Genomic DNA, 14398 nt, shown 5'->3' with positions numbered 1-14398 from the left:
ATATGGGGTGCTTGAAAACATAAAAGAAGTGAAAAAATATAAGAAAAAAAAAACAGTGCTTGCAGACTGTAAGTAAAGCCTAATGAGTAACAACACATGTAACAGGGGCTGTCCTGATGGGAGGATACTAAATGAGACATAGCGGTACTAAGGAGGGACTTCTAAGTATATTGACTAATGAAAAACCACAGTTTCCAAAGGACAATGACACAAGCCAATAAAAAATATGGGTGGGGAGTGGGCGAAGCTTCAAATCCATACTTGAATACAGCATGCCTCGCAGAGCAGCGCATGTGCTGCCCAGGCTCTACCCAAAAATGATGTATTTTGCTCATGAATGCCAGGACTCTGATGCTGATGGCTTGATGAGACCTGGGAATGACAGCACAACATACAACTCAATGAATAAAGCATTCACTAACTAATTGTGTATATTACAAGGAGATCACGTCCCTCCAAGTCATTATAGACACTGCTTCCAGCCCTGGACTTTTGTCACAACCCAATGCATTCTGGGTGGTGTAGCCTTGTTTTGCTACCATTGAAATAATTAGCCTAACACACCTAAAATCAATGATTTGGAGGTTAAAGTTCAGGACTCGAGATGGTCTCCATAATGACCTGGAGTAAAGTGGTCACCCTAGTGTAGCAGGAACCAGTGCTAGACAACCATGCAGCCCTCCCTCAAACTAGGCACGCAGGGAAAACACCCTAAAAGGGGATATAGTTAGCATTGGCAAAAATAGTACTGTGTCATAGGAAGGCCTGCCACAACCTCATTATATCATCTTTTGCAGTTGATGCTGGAAAGTACAAATGTTCTAATATATATTATGTGTACATGTAAATACAGTGTACATTGTATATTTTTATCTATAAACTAAACATTTGTGCCCATCTGCATATTTCTTCAAGGCTGTGAATTCCATTTTTAAAATAATGCACACATCTACAAACAATCCATAATACCCGACATGAAATAAAACACAAGCTGAGGAATGCAAATCTGGCTTTAAAGTGTTATGCACTCCTGTAACCCTTTATATTTAGAACTCTAAACTAATCTTAGTCATGCTGCACCTGGGATTTATTATATTATAGAACACATGCCTTGAGACAAGAGAGACATTTTACTAGCAAGGATCTCAGAGCTTTGTTTTGGTTTTATTAGTGCTCCGAAGCAGGCTCTTGCCTGAAAGAGCACTATATAAAAAATGAAATACCACAATTAGAATTTTGAAAAGAACATTTAAAATGTATTTAACCTATTGCATATTACTTGAATCTGTTCCACATATTAAGGGGTAGTTGACCGTGTAAGTGCCTCAAAGAAATAACATTTTCAAACAAAGAGCAGGAAAGTTTGCTTGGCACATTCAAAATGCCAGTTTTTCAAGAAGTAAACAATAATATTGTGTTTAATGATGTAATGATGCAATGCAATCTCTCAGAAAAGCGAGAAATGACTTTCTATTGCAGTCTTCTGTGTGGTTCCAGTTTCTCCAGTCTCCTTTATAAATGACAATCACAAAATTTCACACCTGGTCCTCTGAACCCCTGGAGGTGAACCTCAGAAAAACAATATGAAAGGGCCTGGCCTGGCCCGGCCCGATCCCAGAACTTGTGACATAATACTGAGACCTAAGACCCATTACCCTTAATAACTTGGCTCCTTCCTATGAGCCTGAAGTGGAATCTATGTTTACCAGCTAGTTTCTGGAAAATGAGTTGATGTGATTGATTTTAATCAAAAGTATAAAATGCTTGTCTATCTAGGAGAACGGTGTCCATGTACCAAGACACGAGCACTATATTCCACCTTAGCAAAGATTAGAAAATAAGTATGTTTTAGTAACTTCCGAAACTTTACCAAACACTTTAACTCAACAGTTGTAGCATTACACTTGTCCAAAGTCTCTCTTGCAGCATAACTAAAAGATGCAAAAAGAATGAGAGAATCTTGTACTGCTGCTGTGTGTATGTAACTGTTCCATTCATCTGTGTGGGAAGCTTTTACTGTTGCTGCCTGTGCTGTTGCTGCAGTTTGTGTGTTATAGTATGAAGCTTGCAATGTTGCTAACTTTTCTGCAGCAACAGGGGAAGCTTGGACTGCTATTCCCACTGCCATTACTCTTCTGTCTATTGGAGGGAAGCTTTTCCTGCTGCTTCTCATGCTGTTCGTGCATTGTGAATGCGCCGACACACAAAGGTCACCAGGCACTCCAAACCAGGGTTCAACGTCAAAGGATCAGTTACATGCAATATCTTTAATAAAGTAAAATAAATAAATAAACATCTCTCACCCGACTCCAGCTCTTCAGTTGACGGGGTCGTCTGAGCAGAGCTCAGGCCGGGCTGCTTCCGGCCTTCGAGCTGCTCCCTGCGTAGTTGCTGTCAAACCGGAAGTTCGGGAGCGTCACGTCGTGGGGTGGGACGTCCGCTTTTTGCGGGAAGCCTGGCCCACGGGGAGCAGCGATGACGCGGGGCTCCCAGGCGTGAGGGAAGCCCCGTGTGTGGTGATGCGGCGAAGAAAACACCAGGGGAGTGCGGAGCCTGTAGCAGCTCAGCGAGGCGACGCGACAAAAGAGCCCGGTGAGTGGAGGGGGGGGGATATGTGTATGTGTGTGTCTGTGTGCGTGTGTGTGCGTGTGCGCATGTGTGTGTGTGCGCATGAGCCCGTGAGTGGTGGGGGGTGCGTGCGTGGCTGTGTGTGTGCGCGTGAGCCCGTGAGTGGTGGTGGTGGGGGGTGCGTGCGTGGCTGTGTGTGTGCACGTGAGCCCGTGAGTGGTGGGGGGCGTGCGTGGCTGTGTGTGCGTGTGTGAGCCCGTGGGGGGCGTGTGTGTGCGCGCGTGTGTGCAGCTGTGCGTGTGTATGTGTGTGTGTCTCTGTGTGCGTGTGCACGCGATTTCGAAAGGCCGACTTGCTCTGAATGTGGGACAGGGGATGTGCACGCGCCGGGCTGGACTTGCGCGTACAGGTGATGAAATCGCCGAGGGAAAGCGCGTGCCCATCCCCTGTCCAACATTCCCGGCAAGTCCACAGCAATAAGTCTTTCGCTGGATGCAGCGCTTCGCGCTGCTAACACCAGCGAGACCTAAAAAGGGAGATCACCGTAAGCCAGGAAACTACAGACTGATCTCTCTGATAGATGTAGAGGCCAAGCTTTAAGCTTCTTGTCTTCTAGTCCAGCTTCAAGATTGGATGGACGAAAAGAACATAATTCCCAAGTTCCAAACTGGTTTTAGGCAAGGGATGGGCACAATAACAAACTTGGCCATCCTGGCGCTCCTAACAGAAAAAGCGCTAGAAAAGAAAACACGGCTGTACGCATGTTTTGTTGATATAAAATCTGCCTTCGACCGAGTAGGAGGCGTCTTTGGAAGAAACTTAATGTATGGGGAATGCCTAGTTCACTACTGAACGCAATAATTGCCTTATATAGTGATACCTGGGCAAGAGTAAAACTGGGCGACGGGTGCAGTACAACCTCAAGCATCCATACACAGTAAGGTCTGAGACAAGGCTGGGTTCTAGTGCCAAGCCTATTTAATGTGTTCCTTTCAGATATTACTACGCATATTGAAAAAGCTGATTGCCACCCGCCGAATATGGCCAACGAACCAATTTCTGTCTTGCAGTATGCTGATGACATCGTTGTGTTGAGCCAAAACCCTACTGGATCACAAAGAGCAATTATTAGCCCAGTAACCTATTTGGATAAGGAAAAATTGGAACTAAACAAAGAAAAAACTAAAATCGTTTGTTTAGTGGACTCCAAAACAACTAAGTTTAAATGGTCGGTGAAAGGGGCAATGGTTGAAGAGCGAGGGTCCTATAAATTTCTCGGCATAACAATAGGACAGGGCTCAACACACAAGGAACATAAACTGGCCATAAAAGCTAAAGCACAATCGCTAATTGATGCATACACATTACTACTCAAAAAATTGGACTGCCCGAACTATATCCACCTGTTAAAAGTAATGGCCGCACAAATTCAGTCCAGCCTGTCATATGGTTTAGTCACTTGGTGTGGCAAGAAAGCAGATGTATTAAATGAACTTCAGACGAAGGTTTATAAGGCTGTTTTTAACCTGCCAAAGTCTGCCTCTCCAGCTCAGGTTCGGCTGGAATGTGGCCTCCAGAATCAGAATTTTCGGGGCATGAGCGGCTTTGTTAAACTATGTTATAAATTCCGCTCCTCCAATCCAGATACAATGAATAGGTTATGCTGGAAAGAAATCAAGCACCAGATGGACCACGAAACACCAAACTCATGGGGAAGCTATCTGAGAACATCACTGGCTGAGTTGGAAATGCGAACAGCATGGGAAAATAGGGTTGATGGAGTAAGCTACAGAAAAAGCTGCCAAAGATGCAGCTAAAAAGAAATCTTTGCTGGAAGATAAAAAAGTGATTACCAAGCGCCGGCATGAGTGGCCGGTCATCAACTCTTAGAAATCCCTAAAACAACAAGCATACCTATCTGCTCACTTCAGCTTGCAGTTAAAAAGGAGCTTCACAGATTATCGAATGGGCCTGCATGAATCAAAAGACCTACAGCCCTCTTGGAAAAAGCCCTACCAAACCGCGCATTGCCGATTATGTGGCTTTTACACAGAATCTTTGTCATCTACTATGTGTATGTCCAGCAGTCACGGACCAGAGGAGACCGTATTTAAAATGTATTTTCAATGATCTGAACATTCGCACGTGCAGGCAAGCCGTGACATGCTGGCTGGAGGGTACCTCCACAATCTTGGCCTGCCAGGGAGTCAAATACATGACAGAGGTAAGAAGGCTCTTACGGCAAGCCGACCCGGAGTAAAGTCAAGAAGTAGGACCTACCTGGTATGGCCACAGCTGACCCATCAATGCAATAAATGGACTGATTGTAAAATCATTAAGAGACTCTTTCTAGTTAGTAGATCCCTAAAGTTAGATTGAAACATTATACTTTTCTGAATAACCGTGCTCTCCCCAAATGAACTTGCCTCCTTTTAGGGCTCTCTTTTTATCAAGTAGGTTGTTTTCGTTTTTTAAACTGTAGTACTTATCTTGACGACAAACAGTTCCGACTAACTGATAGTTCGTCTTTCGTGTTTTCCATTCAGTAGAGTGGGAGACACTATACAATACTAAGTTAAAGCGCTATCATGGTTTTAGCTAGGAAAATGATGTTTTTAGCAGGTATCTCAAAAATGCGTTTCATAACATTTTGTACCAAAGGATAAGCACTTGCACTTTAGCAGATATCTCAACAATCCGTTTCATAACATTTTTGTACCGAAGGATAAGCACTTGTATTTTAGTTAAGTAACTAACGGGACTGAGTCAATGTCATTTGGTTTTACACTGTGAATGTAATTTCGAGCCAAACACAGCACCGAAACCACCCTCATTGCAGCGACAGACGACATCCGAACACTACTGGACAACGGAGAAACAGCAGCCCTCATTCTACTCGACCTCTCCGCCGCTTTCGACACAGTCTGCCACAGCACCCTTATACAACGCCTCAGCAACATCGGCATACAAGGAAAAGCCTTGGACTGGATCACCTCGTTCCTAGCTGGAAGAACTCAGAGAGTCCGACTTCCCCCATTCAACTCAGAGGCCACTCAAGTCATCTGTGGAGTACCACAAGGATCATCACTCAGTCCTACCCTCTTCAACGTTTACATGAGCCCACTCGCATCCATCGCGCGCCAACACAACCTCAACATCATCTCTTACGCCGACGACACCCAATGAATCCTTTCCCTCACCAAAGACCCTAACACCGCCAAAACTAATCTTCACGAAGGCATGAAAGAAGTAGCCGAATGGATGAAACATAGCCGCCTAAAACTCAACTCGGACAAAACGGAGGTGCTCATCCTAGGATCCTCCCCCTCTGCCTGGGACGACTCTTGGTGGCCTTCCGCTCTGGGCACAGCTCCCACACCCAGGGACCATGCACGTAACCTTGGCTTCATCCTAGACTCCTCTCTCTCAATGTCTAGACAAGTCAACGCAGTCTCTTCCTCCTGCTTCAAAGTACTACGCATTCTCAGAAAGATCTTCCGCTGGATCCCCCTCGAGACAAGAAAGACTGTCACCCACGCTCTGGTCACGAGTCGACTGGACTATGGTAACACACTATACGCCGGAATCACAGCAAAATTTTTAAAAAAACTCCAACGCATCCAAAACGCATCAGCGAGACTCATATTGGACATCCCTCGCCAAGATCGCATCACCGGGCACCTAAAAGACCTCCACTGGCTTCCCGTCAACAAAAGAATTACATTCCGTCTTCTCACCCACGCACACAAGGCCCTCTACAATCTAGGACCCGAATGCCTCAACACTCGACTGTCCTTCTACAAACCCACCCGCCAACTTAGATCGTCACCCACCCGCCAACTTAGATCGTCCAATCAAGCCCTCGCCGCAGTCCCGCGCATCCGTAAATCCACCATGGGTGGCAGATCCTTCTCCTTCCTGGCTGCCAAGACCTGGAACTCACTCCCCACTCACCTCCGCCTCACTCTAAACCACATCTCCTTCAGAAAAGAACTTAAAACCTGGCTATTCGACAAATAATGAACCCCTTCCCAAGCGCCTTGAGACCCTCTGGGTGAGTAGTGCGCTATATAATTGCCTGAACTTGAACTTGAACATAGACTTTTATATATATTTTTTATCTCTATTGGTGGGAGATTTGTAAAAAATGTAATTAATCATACAATAAACTATGACTGACTGACTGACTGACAGCTGAGGCAGTGCGGTTTGGCCATTTTCCCTGGGAGACGTCCTCTCTGCTGATGGAAAAGTGAAATAATCTGCATTATCATTGATATGAAAGTCACCCTCACAGCCCAATTCTGTGCAGACAAATGTTTTTGCACCCTAAAGATAATGGGAAGGCAGACAGTACGCATGCGGCCATAAGATGAGTACGCATGCGGCCATAAGATGCGAGTGAATCCGTCCTCCCGCTTCGGGGAGACCATATGTGCTTATAATATAGATGCACTGTGCCCTTAACTCTCATTTGTCTTTGATGTACTGTTTTTCCACCACCGTAACAATCTGGAAATTCTCAATAAAGCAATTTCTAAAAAAACAATAATGGGAAGAATTGTTACTTTCTTGCCACAGGAACTTCAGGTCTAGGTGGTTCCAATCCCACATGTACTGTTTTAAATGGATGAATGCAATAGTCTCCAAGCTAAACTGCAAAGAATTCAAATGACGCCTTGTGGAAGTTGCTCTACTAAAGAAATTCCATCATATCCTCTCAGCTAGAGCCTGCCTACATTAGCTTCCTGTCAAACAAAGAATCATTTTTGAGACTACGCTTCATGTAGAGAATGTTCTATATCACGGAGGAATCTGATTTCTTTACTACATCATTTATAGAAAATGACGTTCCACCTCTGTTTTTGTACCCACGGATGGAAAGCCGTTCAAGCATTCAAGTGGAAGATCCCTCAGTCTCCTAGTGCGGTAAGTCTTGAATAACCTCTCACTATATATCGAGTCCACACACTCATACCAACGTTTTAGGAAAGCCCTCAAAATCCGGTTATTCTGTTAGGATATTGTGCTTGTATTTCCCTTTGGTTTTAGTTTCTCTTCCTTGGCATTTACACAGCTCCAAGATGCCCAATGGAGTGTACATTCAGTCGGCATCATAAAACTAAGATAGAGTAATTTCAGAACGTAGTGGCTCGCCTTAATATTAGAGGATCCAACTTCGACCATTTGTGAACGTCAGGACACTCGAAGCACTGGTGAAATATAATGGGTCAAAAGGATTGATATGTGAGGCAAGTGTGACAACTGCTGGTTATGAAATAGGCTGCTCGAGTTCGCGATGTCCTGTGCGCACCTGCAAACTGCACTTTGACACTCTAGATGGTAATATCATTTTAAGCTCGAGGAACCATCTGAAAGTGGAGCAGCAATCTGTCGTGAACGCTCGGCATGATTACGAAAGCAAGCTTGTTTGGCTTCGAGTGGATCCCTGTTGCCACAGTTAATCTTTTCAGAATGATAGTCACTGCCTCTTTCAGTCGAAGCGGGAAATCTTGTAATAGATCCCTTGTGGAACAGAAGCATATTGTCCGGGTTTGTTTGTGAGTCAGCAGTGATAGCATCTGCCCCGTAACGCGATTCATACTGTGGCAAACTTACAGACTATATTGTGGAAACCTTTTACGATTCACTGTGGCAACATTTCAGAAGCCATACATTGTAAAATGCAGGCTGTGCACTAGGACGCACACGCCGACCTACGAATATGAAGTGTGCGGTTCAATTCGTTTGTTAATTACTCAATAGTCGCTTTTTTTATTGCAGCAGTTTAAAAATGTCACACTTTGTAACCAAAATATTGGAAAGCAGGGATTTAGAAGATGGACCACTATCAACCATTGGTCAGGGGGTCCACTTTTAGGACGAGACCTCTGTCTGGTTTGCTAACGACATCTTGGGAAAATACGGAAAGCTTCCTAGGGAATGCTGTCTGCCCATTACTTACCATTGCCTTTGTGGTTTGTAACTCATATTTGCTTGCTTTGTATTTGCTGTCTTCGTGTTTTAGGCTGTCCAGCTTTAGTTTGGTCATTCCCTTGCCCAAAATTCTATTTACTGTATTCTTCCACCAATACTGGATTTCTATAAACAGGCCTTTAAATCTTATTCTTATCTTGTCACATTTGTTGTGCATTCTAAGACCGAGTTCAAATGCCAGGCTCTGTCGTCCAGAGAACATGGTGCTTACTTTTTTTAATCTAACTTCAAAGTGAGAGGATTTATCTGACAATCGTTCTGGCTACTTGCAGAGTATTTGAAGCAGGCTGTTCGAAGTTGTTTGATTTTTCTAGCACACAACAACATTGAAATGCTTGTACGCTGTTTACTTTTATTAGTAAAACTGTATGTCTGTGCAAAGCTGATGGTTATTTTAATTGAAAATATGTTGTCCGTAATGGGAGTGTGCTACCACACCATGCATATTATACTCGACACCACTCCACACTACGCCGCATCACTGAACTCTACTCTGCACAACTTCACTTTATGCCATTTCATGCTATGCCTCTCTACTCTACACCATGCCAATGCACTCTGCCCCACACTACTCTATTATGTCCCACTGCACCTTTTGCCACTGCACTCTGTGCCACTCCATGCCACTTCACTCTCAACTGCACTCTACACCACTAAACTCTACAACACTTTACACCACTGCACTCTATGCCATTGTACTTGAGAGAGCGCCAAACAGAAGTAAAGTTTTACGGGGTGTATCATACGTACAAGTAGTTGACACCCGCATATATAGAGGATTTACTAACCGTGTTCAAAATGCAGTGTAGGGTTGAGGACTAATGTACTTGGTATTAGAAATATATGGAGAGCTAATGTTAAGAGTTTGAAAATCAATAATGCCGCTTTAACATAGAGATGTTGTTCGATGCGAAGTCTTTCACTAATAAGAAATGTGTTTAATAGATCACCATTATGTTTAGATCTGCTTTATTAAAATTCATAGTTGTACCTTTTAAACGTGATAAAATTGCTAGAGATAGAAAATGTATTTTGCTTTAAAGAAGGAGGCTGCGAGAACGAAAGCTATTGTTCATGTTAGGATGTTGGGCCTATAAACGTGCAGAGGCTCAGTTCATGGAAATCGTGTAGGCCTGATCGAAAATGTCTTGGTTAGCATTAAATCGTAGAAATGTTTTGGAGAAGGCTGCCTTTAGCTAAAGTCAATTGCAACATTAGGAATGTGTGAGCCGATTCACATGTATTCCTTTGCAGGTACAGAGCTAAGCCGATAGTGGAGTAGAAGGGCCCATTGTGTAAATGTGTTAGGATACTAGGCTCAGACGTGGAGGAGTAGCCGAGGAATTTAAGAAAGCAACTTGAAGCGAAGGAGAGCCTAGGGCCCAAGGACTTTTTAACGGACAAGGATGGAGAGGTGCCATAATGGAAAAATCTGAAAACCAACACCTTCGAGAGGGGCGTACCTGAAGGCGTGTCACCCGCATTGTGGGTTTTTTTGTATTAGGGACAGCACCCCGAGGGAGGAGGTAGAGCAGATGAGCGAGAGACGAGAGGGAGCGGTTGGTGGTCAGAGAGCTTAGCTGTGATTGAGGAGACTCTAGACTAAGTTGAGAGAAAGTGAGTGAACTTCTTTGGAAGTCACCACGGCTGACACCTTGATGAGGTTGGGCTATTGTTGAGTAGGGATGTCACTTAGTATAGTTTAGGGACAGGTTAACCTGAATTTATCCATGCATACTAAAACTCAGTTTATAGCAATTCTTGTTAGCCTAATGATTCTTGAATTGATCCTTGTATTATTCCTGAGCCGTCTGAGACTCTTCCGTAGGATTATGTTTGTATTAGGGCCTGTTTATCTTCTGAATCTTTTGCTGAGGTGTTTATACCTTCAGTTGTTTTTGGCTTTGTAATAAATCTTCAAACTTAGTCTTTGGTTGGTGGTTCTTTGGGGGAAACAATGGGAACAGTTGAAATTTGTTGATTATTGGTAGATAGATTGCCTAATTCATTCTATGACAGGTAAAAAGGTCCAGTCGACCTGTGACGGGATTTCCAGAAAATGGTAAGCAGACTTTAGAACGAAAATCCCGCCCTTACATACTCTACTTCAATGCATTCTGCCTCTCTATTCTGCTCTTCTCCACTGCTTTCTGGGTCACTGCTCTCTATGCCCCTCTAACCTGCACCACTCTGCGCCACTGCACTACACACCGATGCACTCTGCGCCACTTCACTATACACCACTGCACTCTTCACCAGTCTACTCTGCAACACTGCACTCTGCCACTGAACTCTACGCCAATGCACTCTACACTGCACCGCTCTACACCACTCTACTGTGCAACAGTCTATGTGAATGCCCTCCATGCCTCTCTACCGAAACCACTGCACTTTACACCAATGCACTAAACACAGCTTTACACCAAACCAATGGACTCTATGCCTCTTCATTCTATGCGATTTCTCTGCACCGCTCTACTGTGCCCCGTCCTACTCTGTGCCTCTGCACTCTGCGCCTCTGCATCTCTCCACTCTGCGGCTCTCCCCTCTGTGCCTCTCCACTCTGCACCTTTGTACTCTGTGCCTTTGCACTATGTACCACTGCAGTCTGACACTCTGCTCTGCAAGACTGCACTCTCCACCGCTTAACTTAACGCTGCTAGTGTCTACACCACTGCATGTTATACCACTGCACACTACGCCACTCTACACCATTGTATTCTACGTCACTCCACTCAATGCCACTCTATTCTACTCTGCACCACTCTACTCTATGCCACTGCAGTCTATACCACTATACTCCACTCTTCACCACTTCACTCCAGGCCACTCACCTGCACTCTGTGCCAAAGCACTGTAAGCCACTTCACTCTGCCTCACTCTATGCCACTCTAATCCATTTTGCCACACTGCACTTCATGCCACTGCACTCTACACCCCTGTATTCTACACCCCTGCACTGTACCCTGCACAACTCCACTCTACTCCATGTCACTCTACTTTGAAACAATCTACTCTACGCCACTGCACTTTACACCACTGCACTCTACGTCTCTGCATTCTGCGTCAATGCACTCAACTTTACTCAAAACCAGCGCAGTCTATGCCACTGCAATCTACGCCAATCTGCTCCGCACCCTGGACTTCATGCCATGTCACTCTAGGCCCCTCTACTCCACTGTACGACACCACACTCTACAATACTCCACTCTATGATGGCTCTATTAATTAAACTCTACTCCACTCTAAGGCACTCTACTCCACTCAATGCCACAACACACTCTAACCACTCTATGCCCCTCTACAAACTACTCCCCTCTCCAACACTCTACACAACTCTCTCTATGCCACTCCATACCTCTATACTCGACTCTAATCTACTGCACACTACTCCACTCCACGCCACTCATCTCTATGCCACGAGACTCTACAGCAGTCTATTCCACTCTATGCCATTCCATTCTCCTTTTTTTATGGAAACAACAGTGGTCCCATGCATATGCAATAAAACACAACCAATAAATATAGACGAAATCGCTTCTATATTTTCAGAAGGACATGTCCAGCCGGACAGAGGTCTTTCAGGTTTAGTTAATAAACAAGATTCTTCAAACAATAGAAGTGAGGAATACCTTCCACAGTGCCCCTATGTGGTACACAAGCCTGTGCCCAACACTCACGGGGTGATTACAGTTGAAAAAAATAGGAAAGGTTCAAGGCAAAACAAACGTTTTTCTGTTTACATACAAATTGCACAGAAAATATCAAGCTGCACCATTACATAAAATCAATCAATCAGATTTGTATCGGGTGCATAAGCAAGTCGACGGCGTTTCGGTTCCATTAAGGAATCATAGGAACCATCATCAGGACAATTAAATACTTTGCCTTTACACTAAACCTCAATTTTGCCGAGGCAAAGCGCGTTAGGGCACAGATAGAGAATTAATTCTTGATGCCCGGACCAGTCGCCCACAATGTGGCGTCAGGTTAGCCAGTTTACGCGATCGTAACCGGACGACGCCAGGGCAAGCCGATTGCTTCGGTCATGGAGTGTATCCCTGGCGTATTCCATTCTCCTACACTACTTCTCTTTATGCCACTCCACTCTACGACAATCTACTCCGCTCTGCGCTGCTCTACTCTACAACACTCTACTCCACTGTAAACAACACCCTCTACTCCAGTCTACTCTGCTCTACACCACCCCTCGACACGCTATTCCACTCTACTCTACAACACTCATCTCTAATCTATGCACTTCCACTCTCCGACACTCTACTCCCTCCAGGACACTCCACACCATTCCATGACACTCCAATTTAGTCCAGTCCAAGCCACTCATCTCTGCTCTCCACCGCTCTACCTCACTCCACTCTACTTCACTTTATGACGCAACTCTCCTATACCCAACTAACTTGCCATGCTGAACAGCAGCCACGCTTCTGTACAACATGGCTAAAACATACTGGCAAACCCAATAGCTGGTGCATAGGGGAGACCTACTAATTTTGCCAGTGCTTGTCTTTATTTGTACTATGGCCCTTGGCACCCTCGCAGCGTCTATAGTTTTAATGTTTTTTACATTTATATTATTTTGCTGAATGTCTTTCAGTTCATGTTAATAAAGTAATAGAATACCTTTTGCTCCCAATATTTTTAAACGCTTTATTACAGGATATGTAGAAAGACACCAAGTAGATCTTCCTTTATTGGTCATTATGACCCCTAACAAAAGGACGCAAGTTTCAAAGTCAGAACTCTGCCGTTTATTGATGGGGGTGTGGAACTGTCTGATGGGTGTTACTACTATCAGTGAATGCTTCTCTTGTTTAATTTGAGTGAAATTGGTATTTGAGGGTGTGTTTGTGTTTTTGATGCTGCAATTGGTGAGTTGAAGCTGTCCCTGAACGTTGGTGGCTGCAGTAAATTTACTTTCTAATCTGGAATGTTACAGCTGCCCGATAGTTAACATATGGTTGATAATTTAAATATATTTCTTGTGCTGTACACCGGTTAACTTTGATGTTTATTATTCACACACTTAATGTGAGTATTTGTTTTATTTCGGTGATGCCACTTCCTGTGTTGTATCAAAGTGAAATATCATATTATGCACTCACTATGATGTCATCAAGGTTCAAGGCTGTGCAGTGTCATCAGGGAGGGCCAATGGCTCATGACATCACTATGGCTTCAGTGATTTTTTTAGAATAGTGTATTTTCTCCTCAATTCTCATGGTGTCATTGTTCTAAGATATCAACTTCTGATCCTCAGGTGAAACAACCTGCAAAAAAAGGAATGGTGTAAATGTTTAATAGGTCCACATACAATTGAATGTATTCTTAATTGTTTCTCCTTACTCAGGACAGTGTTCAAGACCTAAGAAAGAGGATCACTGTACTTGATTGCCAGCTGCGGAAATCAGAGGTTGCAAGAAAAACATTTGAAGCATCCACTGAAAAGTTGCTGCATTTTGTGGAGGTAACGTTTCATATTTTAATGTTATTATTAAAATGTTATGTTTCTATGTGTTCTAAAAACAATGGTCTACAAATAGCATAACATGACCGGTATTTATAAAGCACAAGTTCACCCAGAAGGGTATTTTGGCGCTGAATAACAGATGCTTACTGTTACCCAACTCAATGGTGCTCGTTTGAACGACCTCATAAGGATGAAAGGCTGAGTGGACCCGCTGGGATTTGAACCTGTGACCATGAGGTCAAACAAAGGCCCATACAGTGGGCACATTAGCCCACTAAGACACCAGATCTGAAAACAGGGTTAAATTACCTTTGTAAACTGTGATGACATTCATTAAGTGAAAGT

General features: G+C 44.0%; 1 protein-coding gene across 3 annotated transcripts in view; it reads left to right on the top strand.

Annotated features, from left to right (window-relative positions):
- Positions 1–14398, top strand: part of STXBP4 (syntaxin binding protein 4) — a 599190-nt gene that overhangs the window by 466104 nt on the left and 118688 nt on the right. For all 3 annotated transcript variants that reach the window (XM_078654416.1, XM_078654418.1, XM_078654417.1), the window contains exon 13: positions 13934–14050. In XM_078654416.1, coding sequence (XP_078510542.1) covers positions 13934–14050 — 117 coding nt within the window. The remainder of the gene's footprint in view (positions 1–13933; positions 14051–14398) is intronic.

This window comes from Lissotriton helveticus, chromosome 7, assembly GCF_964261635.1.
Source record: "Lissotriton helveticus chromosome 7, aLisHel1.1, whole genome shotgun sequence".
Lineage (NCBI taxonomy): Eukaryota > Metazoa > Chordata > Amphibia > Caudata > Salamandridae > Lissotriton > Lissotriton helveticus.
The sequence above is the reverse complement of the archived record's forward strand: the minus strand, read 5'-3'. Positions and strand labels throughout refer to the sequence as shown.